The sequence below is a fragment of the Dipteris shenzhenensis genome, chromosome 33 (genome assembly GCF_047967505.1).
Source record: "Dipteris shenzhenensis isolate YYH24624 ecotype China chromosome 33, Dip_SZ_1.0, whole genome shotgun sequence".
In the NCBI taxonomy this organism is placed as follows: domain Eukaryota; kingdom Viridiplantae; phylum Streptophyta; class Polypodiopsida; order Gleicheniales; family Dipteridaceae; genus Dipteris; species Dipteris shenzhenensis.
This window is the reverse complement of record NC_141628.1, coordinates 31,182,105-31,202,530: the sequence shown is the minus strand read 5'-3', so window position 1 is coordinate 31,202,530 and position 20,426 is coordinate 31,182,105. Positions and strand designations below refer to the sequence as shown.

The window sequence follows — 20,426 nt, the reverse complement described above, 5'->3', positions numbered from 1 at the left end:
AGGAACTGGGGTTGGTCTAGTAGAGGGTATAAATCCTCTAGGCATTGGCATGCTAATTCTAGGCCTTGCTATGGTTGTCATCACGATTGGTCCTATTGGATTGATAGGAATTGATGATGTCAGTTGTGTTGATGGGAACATAGTTACAGGATGTACATGTATGGAGTCATATGCAAGATAGCTTGGTGTAGGCATATCTACAGTCCTATATCCGCACAATACTACCAAATGAGAGATATCTTACCGTATTTATCAAAATGATGCATAGTGCTTGATGTAAGCTTTGAGATGGTATACAACGCCTGTGATTAAAAATGTCAAGTGAGAACCCAAAAGTGTGAGTTACAGATTCAACACTGTTAATTCAGTTAAGTGTCAATTAACCCAACTTAAGGTTGTAAAGTAACCCAAAGGGTATGATAATTCCTATATGTATCTCAGTTATCATAGATTGAGAGGTGAGATTTAGGGGGAGAGGAAGAATGCTTCATCACACATAGAGGTGAGAGAGATGATGTGGCACAAACGTGTAATCCATCTTCTTGGCCAGTTGTGGGGATATGGCGTCCTCTAGCCTTGCCCTCCTTCTTACCTTCAAATATGACTAGAGGGATAGGGTTTAACGATAACAGGACTGCATGCGTGGCAGAAGTTTGAGATGCGGGAGTTGCATTAGCTGCTGCACGACGGTGGAAGCTGGTGCTTTGGTAGCCTTTTCAGCTTGCCACTTGAAACAATCCTTCTTGCCATGCCCAATGGTGTGGTAAAAGAAGCATCTATCCCCTTATCAACTCATTGCAGGCCAGTTGTACAAAATGGGTAAGGACAAAATACTTCAAAAATGTGTTCGTCTTAGAAGAAGCCCATTCAGGTATAGCAGGAGGTCATTTTGCAGTGGATACCACTACAAGAAAAATATTACATGCCAGCTTATGGTGGCATGCGATGTTTAGCGATGCTGTAGAATTTGTTAAAAGATGTGACCCTTGACAAAGAGTGGCAAAACCGTAGAAATGGGACATAATACCCTTACAAGCAATCCTATCTATTCAACATTTTGAGAAGTGGGGGATAGATTTCGTAGGTCCCGTTAGTCCAGCTGCAAAGAACACACAAGCGCGATACATTATCGCTGCTACAGATTACTTTACCAAGTGGGTAGAAGCTCGCGAGCAACAAAAAAGAACGATGCACGCTGGACAGCCAAGTTCTTGTATGAACAAGTAATCTCACGATTTGGATGTCCGCTAGAGTTGGTGAGTGATCGGCTCACACTTTATCAATGAGGTCATCACAGTGTTGACCAGTGAATTCATGATAATCCATAGAAAGTCCATATCCAGGAGCTAATGGTCAGGCTGAAAGCTGAAGACATTTTGTCTTATCATGACCAAGACAGTTGAAGCTAGTTGAACGGATTGGGTGCATAAGCTAACAATTGCTCTCTGGGCTTATAAGACAGCGTACAAAGTTTCCACCAACTATACACCGTTCAATTAATCATTTGGTGTTGAGGCAGTAATGCCCATGCAATACCTTGTGCCAAGCTTGAGAGTAGCAGTGAAGGAACGACTTACTGAAGAAGCCTTAGCCGAAAGACTAGAGGACTTAGAACAGTTAGAGGAAATGCGCTTACGTGCAACTTATGGCATGAGAGTCAAAAAATTACGGCACAAGCGATGGTTTGATCGAAACCTAAAGAACAAGGATCTTCAAGAGGGTGAGTTTGCCCTATTGTTTAGTGTTCGTAACGAAAAACTTAAGTTGAAATATCATGGCATGGGTCCTTATAAAGTAGTGGAGATACCGCCACAAGGACCAATTAGAATTGCCATCTTGGATGGAGTGATAATCGACGGCTTCCTCAATGGAAGCAAACTTAAAAGGTTTTATGGTCCACTCACCCTAGAAGCCTTACAGGCTATCCATCGTGACCAAGAGAAAAAGAAATAGGAAAAATCTCTTAAACAAAAGGCTCAAGAGGAAGCCAAGAAACGGATAACAAAAAGTCAAACAAACAAGAAAATGACCCTATACAAAGCAACCATACAAGGCAATGAGTCTGTAGAAGAACATGTTATTGATGCTGCTAGATTGATGATTGAGTTACAGGTTTCAAAGTCTTCATTTGTGAGTTGCGATGCGCTAATCGATCTAGGGGCAAGCAACAATTTCATCTCACAAGAGGTTTGGGAAAGCCTACCTCAGGTACCTCTCACCTCTATCTCTACTTCAGTACATTCGATAAACAAAAATTTATTAAAAGTACTGGGATCGATAAGTTTGCCAATTAGCTTAAACAAACATGAGCTAACTTGTAAATTCCACGTAATGCCTATAGGTATGCTAGAAGAAAACATAGTACTTGGGTGGACTTGGTGCTACCAAGTCAATTGCCAAATTGATTGGAGAACATGTACAGCTACACTTACAAATGATGGCCGCATGTCGGTAATCGAGTTGATCAAAGAGGATGATCCATCTACCGCACAAGTACCAACACTAAAGCCAACATCAGTCAGCATCCACAAAGGCATACATCAATCTGCTCCATCAAAAGTTCCAAAGACAACAAACAAAGTTTGGGTGAAAAAAGATCTATTAAAAGCCCAAGGGTATTATGAAGGTAACAATCAGGTATGGCTACCACGCAAACCTCATCATCCTAGCCAACCCCGAGGCCACACCTGCAAGCCCCATTACAACCGAAGAAGAACCTCTTTAGGACTAAGGAATATATCCACTCAATGGGTATACAAGGACCTCCTAAGGGCCCAAGGGTACTATTAGGGGAACACCTTAATATGGGTGCCAAAGGCTACTCCTCTAAATGTTCCAGCCACCCGAAATCCCTCCAACCGTCCTCCTCAACAAGCTATAATCCCAAGGATGGTTTGGAGACCCAAAGAAATTCAAACTCAAAAACAAGTAGTAGTCACATAAGAACTTAACCTGAAAAAAGGGTTAGTGGCACAAGAACCTGTTGTACCTACAAAAACATGGAAGGCCAAAATCACAAAGGTAGCCACACAAGAACGTACCGTTGAGATTACACATTCCCAACATATGGAAGAAAACCCTTTTTGACATTTTGCATCATTTCAAGGGCTTCCAACTCAATAGCAATCATCAAGGGGTGTGGAAGTGCCACAAGAACCTAACCTAAAAAAAGGGTTAAAACCACAAGAAGCTTCCACACAACAATACAAGTCAGCTTGCACAGAGGCATCCCATTCACCTAGTGGATTTGTTGTCGCCCCATCTGCTAAGTTGACTAGCAGGTTGGTCGGTTGGATTTTCGGCCTTCCCCAGGCTTCCCAACATTGCCTCATGATAAGGCTTACTCCTACCCCTCTATCTAATATTGTCGTAGCTTTGTGGTTATGGTAAGATATAGATATCACGGCATTAGTGTCCTCACCATCAAAGTAGTGACCTAGCTTATTGAATGGCACCTTAGGAAGAGGTTTCCCTTCTGATTGGGTACCATCATTGTGAAATGAGGGGGTTGACTCTGGAGATTTCTTGGCCTAGCCTTGGCCTCTTGGTGCGGGAAACCACCTGTTCATCCAGTCAGAGAGGTCTCTCCAAAGGGTCAGACATCCTTGCAGTAATGTGGATATGGGCATTTGTACCTCAGTGGACAGGAAGGTAGTGAGACCTGCTATGTCCCTTGGTCCTTCTGCTTGGCCCATTCCTTGCGATTCCGGCTCATCAAAGCCATAGAAGGACATATTGTCCTCCATCCCTGCCTTGGGTACTACGAGATCTTCCTTAAATAGTCTACCCATGAAGTCAGGTTGGGAATCGGCTTCTTCTTCTTGAGCCTGGTCTACCTCGGACTCTAGGTTTAACCGTGATGTTACCCAATCGTGGAGACTTGGCTACTTGGATGCAAGGAAAGTTGAACATCGACTTCACCGACAATATCTTCTCGCCAAAAAGTCAAGATTGGGTGAAGCGGCAAGTCAAGGACACATTCCAAAAGTACTCTTCATGGCTAACTTCCAAGTACAATTCAATTGTTTAAGCCATGATTGAGTCACATTGCATCATAGATAGGTTGTGTATAGCCTAGGATAGACTACATCCAGAGTCATTCAAGTGTCTATAGTCAGTCCATGTCATTTTTATTGTCTTACCTGAACCAAGATTTAGCACTCACCAATAATCATGTCAGGTCTAGACACACTTCTAGGGTCCAATCAACTCATAGGTGCCAGTCCTTGACAGTGCATCCACAAGTGCTATAGCATCACCCAAGCTAGAAAATCATATTGAATCAAGTCCAAAAGCGATTCTAGCTTCATTTCCAATAATAGTACATTCCAGAGCCCAAGTCAAGTGTCAGTCACTCACTTAGTTATAGCAGCGCGCTACTATACCCAGGAGCTCCAAAAGGTCAAAATAGGCCCCAAGTCAACCAATTGAGTCAATAAAGTTCATTTCAAGCAAAGTCAGGTTCCAGAGTCCAAGTCTAGTACCAAACAAGCCCTCCTTTATAGCAATGCATTGCTATAATAATACCTCAATCTGGTGTCAAAAAGTCCCCATCTCACTTGCGTCAATCTTCAAAACCCTAAATTTTGTCAACAATCATATTCACAAGCAACTTCTTCCAGTGTGCTGCCTTAACATATAGCAGTGCACTGATGTACCAATTTATCATATTGTGCATTGTTTCTACCAGAGGACCCAGATATTGTCATTGGATTCCTCATCAATGCATATTGCCCCTTCTGGTGTCAAAAAGTCCCCATCTCACTTGCGTCAATCTTCAAAACCCTAAATTTTGTCAACAATCATGTTCACAAGCAACTTCTTCCAGTGTGCTGCCTTAACATATAGCAGTGCACTGATGTACCAATTTATCATATTGTGCATTGTTTCTACCAGAGGACCCAGATATTGTCATTGGATTCCTCATCAATGCATATTGCCCCTCAGAATCATCTCCAGGTGGTACAAATAAACTGGCTGCTTCTATAGCTATAGCAGCAATCTAGCCCGAATGTGCACCTCAAAAGGATTTTCATGCAGTCACAAGGTCTCAAGGATTTTGACAAATGATTATTTTTCCCAGTGTAATGTTGAAATGATATCAACTCAAGGATCGGTGCCCTGGACAGCTACAGTGCTGCTGTACCCCGACAGGGAGTGATCAGTAAGAGTGCCACATCATCAATCAACATGCAAGGAGGGGCTAAGGACGGTAAAAGCTTCATATCAAGGCTGAACAGATCAAACTAAAGCAAAAATGACAAGCGCGTTGCTATAGCATGGCAGCGCACTGCTTTAGAAACAGTACCCCTATAAAGAGGCGAGGATGCAGGATGCTGCTATAACATTTGCAGCCATACTCTACCAGATTCTCCCCAAAATTTATCCTTACTATTTCTAGATCCCAGAATACCCTCTTCCACCATCATTACAACCTACAATGTCTCAGGACAGCGGTGACTCCGTTACCAGGCTGTTCAAGCAATATGACAAAGAAGGCAATCCTATTGCTGAAGAACCCGTTCCAGAACCATCTCAACCACCTGTGGTTGGAATGGAGAGCCAACCATCTTCCTCCCGCACACCTATAGTCACAATGCCAGGGAAGATTGAGGAGGAAGAACTTGAGGAAACACATGGTAGATAGCAGACAGAACAGCCAGAAGATCAGCCATAGGTTTCTTCCTATTCAGTAGCCCAAAGTTCTACCCGACCACCCAAGAAGAGGCCACATTCAAAGCAAGAGGCTCCCACACCGTACACGAAATGCCAGCTAAGGAGAGAAACACATTCTCCCTTAGGCTCAGATTGGGTCAATGAGTTGGACGGCGTTGTCATTCATAGCAAGTTCACGACCGAGAAGCCGCAGGTTTTCAAGGTTATTTACCACAATGCAAATTGCTATAAAGAATTACAGGATCTAGATGTAGTGCCGCATCTCGAGAGCCAGGGGTTGTCCACACTTCGATGGAAACTACCTTGTTATTTGGACTTGAAAATGGTGTCACAGTTCATACATAACTACAATAGCCTGACAAACACTACAAGGATAAAAGGCCCAGAGGGACAGGTTAAAGAATTCACAATGGAGATTGACGCGGTTCGAAGTATTAGTGGACAGGCAAAAGCATAGAGGCGGGGTGCCCTTTGAGGATATTCTGAACCCGTCACTTGCATAGAGCCAGCTAATCACCACAACATATTAGCTCCGAGTTTTGTCGTGAGGTTATGCAAGCCGTAGTTATACAAAAACCAATTGGGCAGATTATTTTTGTCAGGAAATTTGGACATTGTTGCAAAAGAGAACCCGTCACCTAATGTGGTCGAAGCTGGTGCACCGAGCGCTGGCCTACTGTGGTCCAAGTCCGAGACGTTAGTCCTACACTCGATGCACGCAAGAAGTTGCTCGAGGATATGAACTCGAGCTTCCTCATGAAATAGATCCGCTCGAAGAAGGGGAGTTCGTTGCTACATTGTGTGCCTCTGTTGGTGTGAGGAAGAGCGCTTTGCAATGTGAGAATCGATGGAACCGTTTGTGGAAACCCTTCAAAGCCATCTCGGATTATGAAAGGGCGATTCCTTTTGGCCATGACTCCTTCTAGGCTGCTAAAGAGTACAAGGTCCCTGCTTTCGCCTAGAGTCTTTGATAAGGACCTATTTGCAGCAATGGAAGCAAGGTTTGGTAGCCAGCGCCAGGTCTCTCCTCGTTCATACCGCATAGGAGTTCATAGGTTCTCAATTTCCTGGTTTCTGTGCCTCGTGCCTTTGCTATAATGCTCTCATTTCCCTTTTGATGATCATGCATTTTTTTACTCAGGTTTGCTCATTCCCGCTTCCCTGCATACAGGGGATCTTCAACTTGAGAATACAGGGGATCTTCGGCCTGAGAATACTACCCCGTAACAACAATGGTCTACCAATGGGAATTAGTTGGTCTATCCTAATACCTTTATGTATTCAATTGGGCTCAATTTGCAATGTACCTGTACTTTTTTAGCAGCAAGTATGTATGCTGCAAGGAGTACACATACTTTTCACTAGTTTGGTGCTGTATTTGAGTGCTCCTGAATATTGTAATGTCATGATTTCGAAGTAAATAGTATGGGTTCATCCTCCAATTTGTATTGCAATGTCCCAACTTTGCTGTCGATTTTTACACATGCAACATTATATGAATGCCTTATAAATTTGACTATATTGAGGGTTTGGATATAATGGTTTCATCTCTTCTCACCTTAGATTTAGATAAAATTTCTTTCCATTACTATGCATTGTTAGGAATTATGGAAGTAGATAGAAATAGCACTGACCGTCCATGCAGAGACAGGCTGCCTAGAAGGGGAGATGGCTTCAAGGATGAAGGAATTGGGCCAGCAAATGTTCTTCATGTCACTCCCTCTCCTTTAGGTCTTATGTCACATAGTGGAGACGTGGAAGATGACTACTATTTCCCATGTAGAATTTTGTTTGCTTCTTTTATACATAATGGATTCACATTCTCTCATTCATACATAATGTCTTTTTATCCTCAAGGACTGCCCATGCTTTAGTCTCTGAGAACCTTTCTTGTTAAGTAGCTTTACTTGTTGAGAAATCATTTCAGGTATCTTCTTGTAGGTCACCTTTGCTTTGCAATCCTGCTTGAACTTTTGTAGGTCTGTTCATGTGATCACCAACCCACTGTAGAAACTTATCCAAGACACAGAACTCTCGATCTCTTGTCCTATTCCTAAAAGATGTCAAAGCATTTCCAGTGGCCTTTCCCATATCCAAAGCCAACACAAGAGTATGAGAGAATGATGCAGAGAAATGTAAGAGATGATTTGGGTTCATATAGTGACGAATTTAGAGAGATGATACTAGAAAGACCAACCGACTGTTAGCCAGCCAGCATTAGAAGAGGCCAACTTAAAGCAGAGAGATGGGCATGAGAGGGATGGACTGAAAGGGGGTAGGTATAGGGGATGGGCATGAGAGTGATGGGCTGAAAATCGCGATGAATGAAAGGGTTAGGGTTTAAGGGATGGGCATGACTGTGAAATGGATGAGGGGTTGGATACAGGGGTTGGGCATGAGAGGGATGGGCTGAAAATCGATATGGATAAGGGTGTGGATATAGGGGTTGGGCAGGATGGGCTGAAAATCGATATGGATAAGGGCATGGATTGGGCATGAGAGGGATGGGCTGAAAATTGAGATGAGGGGGTGGATATAAGGTTTGGGCACGAGAGGGATGGGCTGGAAATTGAGATGGATGAGGGGATGGGGGGGTAGAGGAGGGATGGGCTGAAAATTGAGATGTAGGAGGAGGTGGATATAAGGGATGGGGAGGTAGAGGTGGGATGGGCTGAAAATTGAGATGTATGAGGGGGTGGATATAAGGGATGGGGGGGGTAGAGGTGGGATGGGCTGAAAATTGAGATGCACGAGGGGGTGGATAAAAGGGATGGGCATGAGAGGGGTGTGAAGAGGGATGGGCTGAAAATAAAAGTAGTTTGAGGGGGTGGATCTAAGGGAAGGGGGGGTGACTGTAGGGGATGGAGAGGTAGTGGAGGGATGGGCTGAAAGGGGGTAGGTATAGGGGATGGGCATGAGAGGGATGGGCTGAAAATCGAGATGGACGAAGGGGTCAGGGTTTAGGGGATGGGCATGAGGGGGATGGGCTGAAAATTGAGATGGATGAAGGGGTTAGGGTTTAGGGGATGGGGATGAGAGGGATGAGTAGCATATCGACATGGATGAGGGGGTGGGTATAGGGGTTGGGCATGAGAGGGATGGGCTGAAAATTGAGCTGGATGAGGGGGTTGATATAATGGTTGGGCACAAGAGGGATGGGCTAAAAATTGAGATGGATGAGGGGGTTGATATAAAGCACAAGAGGGATGGGCTGAAAATGGAGATGGATGAGGGAATGGAGGGGTAGTGGAGATATGGGGGGGTGGATTTAGGGGACATAGAGGTAGTGGAGGGATGGGCTGAAAATTTCAGTTTAGAGAAGGGGTGGGTATAGAGGTTGGGCATGAGAGGAATGGGCTGAAAATGTAGATGGATGAGGGGGTGAGTATAGGGGATGGAGAGGTGGGTATAGTGGATGGAGAGGTAGCGGGGAATGGGGTGAAAATTTCAGTTTTGAGAGGGGGTAGGTATAGGTGATGGGCATGAGAGGGATGGGTTGAAATTTTGGATGAATGAGGGGGTGGATTTAAGGGATGGGGTGGTGGATATGGGGGATGGAGAGGTAGTCGAAAATTGATATGTGGGATAACGGTAGGGATATAGGAAGGGATATGTAGGGAGATAGAGGAAGGGAATATGTAGGGAGATGGGGAGGCATATGAGAGGATGGGGAGGGATATGAAAGGCATATGAGGGGATGGGGAGGCATATGAGAGGATGGGGAGGCATATGAGGGACACAACATGAGGAATATGAGAGGAGGGGGTGAGCATGAGGGATAGAGATAAAGGAATGGGCTGAATGTGGGTGATGTGGGGATATGTGGGAAGATGGAGGAAGGGGATATGTAGGGGGATGGGGAGGCATATGAGAGGATGGGAATCTTGTTCAATTAGGGTAAACAAAAATGCAGGCTACTTTTATAATACCAGTTGCTTCTCTTCAAGGCACTAAGACTGATCGAACAGAAAGCCAACTGTTCCAAGCAAGGGGAGCCTGTCACTTGTGAGGTTGTAACTTTACATTTAAATGAGAAGTAGGTATTCACTAAGCTGTAGATATGCTATTCAATTCAAGCCAATATTGAAGGACACCAATGTACATGCTCTAAGTAACAGTTGGACCCAAAATAAAGGCTTGATCAGCATGCCAAGTATGGGTCATACACAGGACAGCATATCTGCTGTCATATAATGAACAAGAAAGCACCAAAGGTATGTGAGATGTACCACTTCCATAGACAGCATATTTGTGATGGCCGAAAGATGACTAAGTCAATAATCAATCAATGATGCATTCTTTGTTAGCCACTGTTTACTGTCTCTATTTGTAAAGCTATGCGTAGCAGCCCATTGTGAAACAGGAGGCACACCCACCTCCCTCAATCACAGCTTCTCATTTGCAACACAGGGGTCTGAAACATGAAAACCGCATGCCCATTGCTAGCACATGTCCACTAAAATTGTCTGATTACCACGAAATTTCCACATGAGATGATGAACTTGTATTACAGCCTGTTTGTCCACTCTTACGCACAACCTTGGCTCCTTGACGTCCCGAATATGGCACTCAATTGCAATGTCATGAGTTGGTCCGCTCTCCCCAAATTGAGCCTTCGTGTTGTACGTTTTGTTTCCAAAGAGATTTTCTTTCCTTGACAACAATGTGGCCATCATCAACGAGGGACCTATTCTGGTTTTCTTGAAAGCCTCCTTATGCATGTCGCCCAGTAGCAGAATGATCTCCTGCTCACAAACTATGGCTACATAAAACCCTTCTTAGCGGGACCACAGACGTATTTGGAAGAAGAGAGATCCTAAAATACTTCCATTCTCTTTCCCTCAACGTGTATACTCTTTGAGCCTTGCTTCTTCCAGAAAAGCCATGGTCTCATGTCAATTTTACAAACATACTGATTTGATGCATCGTCTATGCCTACACTGAAACCCTGCCCCAGGAGGCTTTTACACCAAGTAATAGACACGGACTAGCAAGATCCTTTACCTTCACTTGGTATAGGCACATAACTGAATTCTGAGAAGTCCGAACACTTCCTCAGAGGTCGGAACGTGGACTTCCATGTTCCCCGAAACATGATGGGAAGGATTTAGGCATAATGTAACCACCGTTCGTTACTTCACCTTCGCAATCTTAGAACCTTCGTGACTACTACTCCCCATATAGAATTTTGTTTGTTTCTTTTATACATAACTCTCATTACATAGTGTCCCATTCCCATTCCCGTAAAGAGAAAAACAAAAACATGCTTTATAGGCCTTCATTAAAACCATAATCCATCTCAACCCAAGAGGTAAATTGATATGAAGAATAAGAATGTGGAATTTCTAATACAATGACCATATTTTGGAAATACAAAAAACATGATCTTACCATGCAAACATTTCCCTCATATGTGAGATACAAAGCATGAGCAGTGTACAAAGCATGAGCAGGGACTGATTTACTCAACATAGGTAGCTAAGGCGTCCTGCTGAGCCAAGGCACGGAGACGACGAGCACGAGCACTAGTGGTTCTGGGAGGGACATGTGGTTGTGGTGGACATGGTGGCAGAACCATAATCGTGTCCTTGACATCTGGCAGCTCTCCCACCATTATGAGCATGTCGTGCAAGATGCAACAAGCGACAATACACCTTGACACCAACTTGGGCTTCGGGTTGAGAGTTTTGTTGTTCAAGTATTGCCATGTCATCTTCAAACGCCCAAATGCATGCTCTACAACAATACGGGTGGAGGAGAGTTTGAAGTTTAAGCGATGGTGGTGGGCAGTTTGTGGGTTCTTATATGGAATGAAAAATCAAAGTCGGAACATGTATTTGCCATCACCTAGAGGCTAGGATGTACTCTCGAATGCGGAACTCACCATCAACAAACTCAAGACCGTTGAGCAATTTGCCTTGCTCAACAAGTTGATAGAAAGGCGAGTTACTAAATATCCTTTGGTCGTTTGAGGACCCAGGCCACCCTGCAAACACATCAAGGAAGCGCATATCCATCTACAATAGCTTGAAGACACATGGAGTACCTCTTGTTGCAATCATACCAATCTGGACCTGCCTCATCTGCTGGGTAGTCAATCTGGACATGGGTGACATTCACTGCTCCGCAACAGTTGAGGAATCCCTGTTGTAGTCGGAATGCTTGCTTGACCTTGGCATTGGAATTGGTATTGGTCGGCCAAGCAATAAAAAGAGGACGATGAGACAACAAGGCCGTCACAAACTTGTGGGTGATCTTTGTGATTGTGGATTTGCCCAAGCCAAAATGCTCACTAATCTCCACAATGTGTGTCCCGCAGGCTAGACGAAGAAGACCCACTGGAACTTGCTTCTCGATGGAGATGAGACGAGCACTTAAGGAAGCGAGAGATGTAGGAATGTCCCCATGTTGCAAGTCTTCCTGTAAAAGACAACATAAGTTCTCGAACAAGGAGATGGGCAGACAGAAAATCTCGCGGGAGCGGACATCGTCTCCTCGTGTGAACTGTATGTAATGGTTCCATCACTGTAGTGATCGAGGCTTGACGTAGAAATCCAAAATTGTTTGCACGGCCCCTCGCTGGGAGATAAGATCCATGAGATTATGGATGATTGTCATGAGCAAGGGAGCACGATCTGCATATGTTCTCTGAGCAGCTTGACAGCGACGACGCAATCCTGGAAGAGACTCTATACATGAGAGGCCATATACTGCCTCATGTCGATGACAAAACATGGCTTGAAGGGCAAGCATCATGGCGAGCAAGAGTGTTATGACAGTGGAACGGTGGGGCATTGCGAAGAGGAGGGGGTAGGGGTGGCATAGGCATTGGAATGGGAAAAGTAGATGCGTTGCGATGTATACAGATGAGGAGAAGCCCGACTGCTCTCACGGCTGGCTAAACGGTTGTGTGCAGGAATGATCTCATGGCTGCTTGCACGTTTTAGTAGCTGGGAGAACAAGACAGCGTGAGGAAATACTCAAGACACAACGTGAAGGAGCAGGAGGGGAAGAAGAGAGCTTCATCGTGGATGTTGAACAGAGAAGGGAGAATGCAGCACGAGCCTGGTTGCTGAAGAGAGGAAGGAGGGCGCATGGTTTGTTTGGGCGTGGGTAAGAATTCAAATGTTGGGGAGAAGAGATGGAGCAGGTTTCGCGGGCTAATTCGAAGTTTTAGCCAAGTGGGTCAAGTTGGGTGAAACACTTGATCGGGAGGGTTCGGAGGTGGTTTGCAGAGTCCTTTCACCTCGCGTGGTTGGGCAACATTGAGCTAGGCGAGTACCAGAGTTCGCCATCGTGAAGCTGCTTCGCCTTCACCGAATCCGAGGGAGCACGTGACAACCCTCTTGCCCTTTCTATTCCATGTTAGACAAAAATGTCAGAGGGTGCTCCTACATCCGTGTGAAATGTCTCTATGTGCACATCAATGCGCTCCCCCCGTGTGTCAGAACTTGTAGAACGTCTGTTTCTTCATTTCATAGCCTTTGTTGTTTTCCTCGATCTTATGTATTATAACATAAGTTAGCTTTGTTGCTTATTTTTGCACCCAACAAGGTTACACAGTCTTTTAGAGATGTGGAATGGCAAGTTCGGCCTTTAAGCATTTGTTTTTACAAATATTGCTTAGTATATAGCTAGACATGTGTAGTTGTGAGAGGACGGAACAAAGTAGACAAGCTAGATGTTTAAGAGCCCACGCAACATGAGACCTCATTGGAGCTTTTCTGTGTGCACTAAATCTCGCCGCCTCAGGCGTCTCACTTCAAAACGAAGAGGGAGCAGTTGCTTGGTTCCTGTGTGGCCCGTTGAACCGCAGAACCTTCAAACACTACCGGGATACTATCACATCATCCTGGGCTAGCTGATTGTGGCAAACTATAGTAATCGCCCAAGTCGACAAGCGTAGCACGAACTATTTCTCTGAGATACCCAGTTAAAATATTATCGGTTATATATTTCTATACTCGGGTCTTTCAAATATTTACTTTGAACTTGGATGAGTTACTTCTTTAAAACTTGAATTTTATATGGTGTGTCCTTTGTCCAAGTTTCTTCTAACACCGCTTCACAAGTACTACGACATTGCAAACAAGGAATTCATGTTGGAAAAAATCATGGTTGTTGTAAGCGATGCCACTGTGGATTACATGGGACTCGATGAAAGTGCGAGAGAGAAATGGTTACTAGGCGTCGTAAACTTAGCTGGTAATACAGACTTTGATGCCAGGTTCGTGGCATGTTTTGTTCAAACATGCAAGCCTAGAAAAGGATCACAAAAACGTTTAATGCATCGTGCCCCCATCTGTGGAATAGAAACAACATCCTTCAACCATACTACAACCTATGGCAGGCTTGAAAGAGAAAGGAGATCTCCAAAAAACCCATACGCTGAAACAACGTACAGTGATATCCTCTCTTTTTTTTTTGGTTTCTCATGTATTTCCTTCAAAGCCCACTAGCTAGGAATCATAACAAAGACCAGTAACAGAGGGAAAGAAAAACATGGGACAAAAACATACTAATCATAGTACTAAGCTACCATGCTGAAAACTCTCTTCACTCTCTGTGTAGTACAGCCCATATCTGCAGCAGCTCATCGTTCTGTTCCTTTGCTGGCCACGACCTAAAGAGCCACTTGTATTGGCTGAGGCTATCTGTTGGATCTCCACATCCCATCTAGTATATTTCTTAGTACAAATTTCCATTCTAATTTTCCATATACAGTGATATCTTTACATGTGCGAGGAAATCAAGGTTTTTTGGAAGCTGCCGGTTGGCCTTACTGAATGCGCCAGCCAGCAAGTTTGTTGGCGTTGTCAGCATCAGCCTTGGAGATCGCGGGGTGGAAGAACTATATAATTGTTGTACTGCCGTTGACAGTCTCCAATATTTGCGTTGCTGTGGCGCGAATGGAGCTGCCTTTGAAGCCAAGGTCGAAGTAGATGACGCGTCGGCGCGAGTTGGAAGTCACACGGCTCGCACCGCCTCCACCATGGGAAGCAGCTGTTGGCGTAAAGCCGAGTGCTGGTATGTCCCTGGCAACGTGAATGGTCCATTCAAAGCCATTCTCGGCAATCCAGTGCTTGGCAGCCTTGTTTGCGTCTGCCGCGCTCCTGACTGCGTCTTTGAGGGCCCGCGGGGCATTGTTGAGAGTGTCAGAGGCGACTACGTAGCGCCCATCTCGCCATCGTTTGAAGGTGTTGGAATCGGGTTCCTCTTTGTACATGTCTTTCTGGTCTTTCCCTTCGTAGTGCCAGGTCCCGTCTGTGTGTCGCTCGAACCATTCGATGGTCTCTTTCCACTCGAGATCCGGGCAGTCGATTCCTTCGCCGGACAAGGCGCCCGCCTTGCGCTTGCTCACTTTCACCCTGGCGTTTAGGTCGAATTGGTGCCCAATTTGGCTGCTCTTGGCGGGCTTCTGCTCCACATTCGCGATGTTAACCGCTAAGATGGTCATTTCCGCCTTCCCTACCATGTTGAAGAGTCGAAGGTAGGTCGATCTTATCACCAACAAAGCTGCTGGAAGTCTTGAATTCTGCAAACCTCACAGATGCGGGGGGAAATGATTGTGACATTACAGAAATGTGAAGCAGGCTCATGACTTATATATACAAGTGCGATTGAATTGGCGATTTTTCAAAGCTCGTGACTTATAGCGATTACAGATGCCATGTGGACTTATAGCGATTTAAGGTGACAAAATTTTCAAAGATGTCTTGTGGGCCTGTGGCTCCGTACTGGTGAAAAGTTAACGGATATGGATACCTGAAAGTGTGCCAGCGCGAAAAGTATAATCTCCAAAAATAAACCTGTCACGTACACGTTCACGGTAAATAATAGCTCTTAAAATTGGAGATAGATTTCCATTAATTTGGAGGTTTTAACCTAAATTATTTCAAAAAATTTGAAGGTTTTTTCACCTCCAATGTTTTTTTCATCCAGTCAAAATCAAATTTCTTCCGTTCACTTAACACTAAACTCGGGTTTTTCGGTTACAACTGATGACACCTTCCTCTCATGAGTCGTCTAGTAGGTGGGAAGACGTCACACAAGAAGTTTCCATTACACATTTTCCCACTACTTTGCCAATGACGACAACATCATCATGATCTTCTGGTGCCCATAGAGACGAGGCTCCCATTGACTCCCATACCTACAATGTGACGCCCATAGTGCTTATTGCTTAATGTGTTTTCAAGTATTATTCCTTATGCTTATTCTAATTTTTATATATTCTTTGCATTGAATTTCGTTACATTAGTTGTACTTTTACTAGTCTCCTTGCTAATACCATCTCATTTTTGCCTTTCTAATACCATGGGCACCATTTTGCCTTTCTAATCGGCCAATATTGTCAGCTCGTCTTGGGAGATTCTAGCGAGCATTGCAGCCTGGCATATCTGGAGAGCCAGATGCACAGAGGCTATGGAGGGTACTCAGGTTCATCCCTCGCACACATTGGCTAGTATCTGGACAGACATCGTACATACTTTGATGGCCGTATGGACGGGTATGCAGGGGGACTCCCGTGCAACCTCAGCTAGGAGGGCTTCTTTCTTCAGGGACTGAAAGGATTCTCCTTTCTTCTCTGAAACTACTACAGGGTTGAGATGGCACTTTCAGCCTCAGCCTTGGTTGTTTTCCACCTCACTCTGAGGGATTTTTTATTTATCCTCATGATTTCATGATGTATTCCGCTTTGAGCTTGCTCTCGTGGGTTTTTTTCTTACTTAATAGAAGTCTTTTTCTTGGAAAAAAAAAATTTATTGTCAGCTCGCTTCACACTTGAGGAGGTCACTATATGAAAACCACATATGTCCTCCCTTCACACTCGAGGAGGTCACTATATGAAAACCCACTATTTTATTCTAGGTTTAGATATAATATAAATCATGGTAGATGTGAGGGGGAGAATAGAACCTCAAGGTGGATGGAAGGGCAACATGACTGTAAAGAGATATGCATAAGATAAACAAGATCTTCTCCAATCAAATACGTATATTTTATAGCCACTTGGACTTCTTCCTTTGCATCATTGCTTAGGTCATTTTCTCATAATATGTGAACCACGTCTTGCCACACATATGGCTCCAAATATGTCCACATCTCACTATTCTTCTCCACAACATATTTTTCATCCTTAGACCACTCTCAACTAGCACTCTCATATTTGTTGCACATACTTGGATAATGCTTGATCTCCAACACTCCCCCTCAAGCATTGCGTAAAAGTTTGCTTAAGGAGTTGGCAAGGGTAAGAAAGCAGAAGAGACATTTGCAAGGAAAGATGAGTTCTCCTCTTTGGAAAAGAAGCAAATTTCAAGCATGCGCATTGCTTGGAGCAGAGGCAAATATAGCTATTGAGAGGAAAGAACTAAATTAGAAAATTAACGATCATGAGGTGGAAAAGAGAAGAGGATGAGAGACTCATGGGGATAGATCATGGGAGAGTGTCTGTGGCTTTGATACGTACCATGATAGAAATCATGGTAGACGTGAGGGGGAGAATAGAACCTCAAGGTGGATGGAAGGGCAACATGACTGTAACTCCACGAATTTAAAAAACCCCTTCTACTGAACTCACGTGCTATCTTACATAATTTTGAGTGGCCTTCTCGAGCCTCCACAAAACAAATTTAACCATCTTCCAGCATGACTTTCGTGGTTTGGAGTCCAAGAGACCAAGAAGGTTTAATGAACCAAGAGATAGCTGGAGTCCCTCGAAGTTTAGGAGCTTAACGTGGGACATTTCAACACTGTTTGAATGCAAGCAACAAAGGAAGGCACGATGAGATTCTAGAATCAACTAGAGATTTGGCACTTGTCTTCAGTCAGCGTGACATGTGGTTTTAAATTCAAGGAAAAAAGGAACGTTCGATGAGTTTCGAGGGAGCATGAGCCAAGATCGCACATGTATAGAAAAAATAGGTGCCCACACCAAGAGGATAGATTGTGATGGCTATGTGAATGAGACCACAAGGTGAAGGAGCAATCCAACCAATCGGAGACTAACGGAGGGGATAGGAACAGGATAGGAGATGCCCAAATACTCACGTGAGCTAATTACTTCAGTCATCTTACAATTGAAACCAGGCCCTTAGTTGTAAAATAGAAATGTACCGACGCTTTTTGTACTTAATTAAAATTAGAGTTAAAGATGTCGATAATAAGCGTTGAAAATGGGCCAAACCCTTGTAGTGACTTGCGAAGATGATGCCATGTGAGGTCACGAGGGATTCGGATGATGAAACTTGCAGGGAGCAAGGAGAATGTAAACCGTGGTCATAAGGGGGGGAGAGAGAGAGAGAGAGTGCAAGACAAAAGCACCTACCCAAGAGAAACAATAATAGCCTCCAACAAGAAACCAAAGTTCTAAAAAGGGACGCCAACTCGTCAACTCACATTGGGTGCAAGACAAAAGCAGCTACCCAAGAGAAACAAGAACAACCTACAACACCGGTCAATAGTATTATCAAAGAGAAGGACATCGTCAACATGACCAGCCCTATGGAGAAAAGGGAACCAACTGAGATAAGAGGGAGAGAATGCACCAAAAATACCGAGAAAGAAGGTAACAACAATTAATACAGCAGGAAAGATTCTACGAGCTAAGTCAAGATGGTAGGGAATAAGACATGTGGTGAGTATAACACCATTGGGTTGCGAATAAAGCTGTCGAGAGAGTTGTGGATAGGCAGTGAAGCACTACTAAGAGAAACAAAGGAAGGGTACAACAATTGGATCAAGATAGCCGCTTATAAGTAGTGGTGGAGGAGGATGCATAATGTTCTTGGTAGCAGTAGGGAGAAAAATACATGATTCATGATTCAAGAGGATGGTTTATGATGATGGTTATTTAATTGCACTAAAAAAATACATGCGCCATAGGCTAAAAGGGAACTTATGGGTGGATGCACGCTACAGTGTATACTATTTTTAGCAAAAAATGGAGAAGTTCTAAGACAACATCCAATACTAACTAGTATAGTAGTGTTGCGTAGAATGAAAAGTCCTCTCCCGTAGATTGTGGAAACAATTGACAAACATGTCAGAATGAGGAAACTAAATCCCCCACAGAACAAAGATTTTTTGTATCGCCTCCAGTAAATGGTAGTATATCTTTGTGTGCAATCTCTCTTGTTGTCTCTCCAGTTGTCTTGCACGATCCTCTCTCTCTTGTCATCTTGCATTCGTCCTTTCCTTGTCCCTCCCTCGTTCCCTACCTCTCTTGCCTATCCTTTTGTCTCTTAGGCTTCCTCATCGTGTTGTCTTGCAGGCTTTTGTTATCTGGAGGTCTCATTATCTTGCATATGTCCCTACCTCGCTCCCAACCTATCTCCAGGCTCTCTGTCTCTCTGTCTCTCTCTCTCTCTCTCATAGGTGAAGGACACATGTTTTTTTATTTGAATTGATCGCAAAGGTCGATATTACGGAATACATGCATGCTTATGTCAATGTTAATTCTTGGTATCCATTGATGAACTCCCTTATTTGCATGCAGGATAGAGCATTGAAGAGTAGCCATGGATGATTCAATTTTAAATGCAATGGAAGCTGAAGTTGTTCTTAACAATGTCGTCCCTTGAGCCCAGATAACTAACATAGATGTGCTAAGCGAAAATGAAAAACTACTCCGAAAGGAGCATGCAACACTTGACATTAACAATTGTGCAACATTTCAAGAAAGCGACCAGACACCTTGAGTGCGAAGGCAGACATTTTGACCAGGATTCCACGACATCCATAAGTGAAAGAGGTTGTGAAAGAGACAAAATTTCCAAATGAGTCATTATCAATTGCGATTGTTAATAACTTGAAGGCATCCCTGGGTGTTGTCAAAGGAGTGCAAAGTGCGTATAAGTTGACTGCTAAGATCAGAGCGGCGCTCCACATGGTTGCCAACAAATAGGTGGGAAAACCATTTAGTTACACCAAGATGGCTAAAGCCCTTGGTATTCAACCACGCAATTTTAAGAAGCATTGTGTGAACATAGAAGAATCAAATTTCAAATGGGCTGATGGAACTCGAAGCCATAAGCAAGATTGCTTGAGTTTTGAGGTTGTTGAATGTGTTATCGACTTTTGGAGAGAACACTAGGTGTCTCTAAACAAAAAGGATGTTCACAAGCAAAGGCTTAGTCCACATCAGTATGCAGAACATCCCTTAGAGCTTACACAGGTACATTTGCCTTCTTTTACAAAGTGACATCATCATGTGCTTGTTGACTTGAGCCAACAATAGGACTATTAGTACCACTTGTAACAGAAGTGCACACAATATTTAGTTTTTAGAAGGACAAATATTATAGGCAGTGACATACTCATAAGTCTTCCACCTTATCAATGCACCATTTGCATCATTTAGCTCAAGTGGACAAAATAAAGGTTTAGAACATTATGAGCATTTGCGATGCAAGCAGTCAAGATTATGCCATTCACTATGCTCATTCTTTGGACATATTGCCGACCTCCACATGATAGAGACACATAAGAGTAGGTGTTTATATTGGCAAGTTGCAACACATGTTTCTTCCCCTGTTGGCCTACAGACCTTACATACACAATCGCACATGGGCCCATGCAAAGGTATCGTGTCTTGTTTCATGGAATTCACAACTAGTCACAACGAATCCATCCTTGTATGATGAACATAGCAACAAGTATTCCTTTCCTTTAGTTTTCTAACATAGTATGGCTTAAGATTCTGAAACTCTTCTGAAATGAGCGGAAGCCAATATTAACCTCATACA

General features: G+C 43.8%; 1 protein-coding gene and 2 pseudogenes across 1 annotated transcript; 1 reads left to right on the top strand and 2 right to left on the bottom strand.

Annotated features, from left to right (window-relative positions):
- Window positions 1-1,521: 1,521 nt before the first annotated feature.
- LOC147879960 (uncharacterized) lies at window positions 1,522-1,953 on the top strand. The gene has a single exon (XM_087371628.1). The coding sequence runs from the start codon at window positions 1,522-1,524 to the stop codon at window positions 1,951-1,953; it is 432 nt and encodes a 143-aa protein (XP_087227754.1).
- Window positions 1,954-9,950: 7,997 nt separating this feature from the next.
- LOC147879959 (uncharacterized) lies at window positions 9,951-10,791 on the bottom strand (annotated as a pseudogene).
- A 3,378-nt stretch (window positions 10,792-14,169) lies between these two features.
- On the bottom strand, window positions 14,170-14,902 carry LOC147879958 (uncharacterized; annotated as a pseudogene).
- Window positions 14,903-20,426: the final 5,524 nt, after the last annotated feature.

Coding starts and splice junctions, on each gene's coding strand:
- LOC147879960 (XM_087371628.1), top strand. CDS start 1,522: ATGCCCATGCAATACCTTGTGCCAAGCTTGAGAGTAGCAGTGAAGGAA.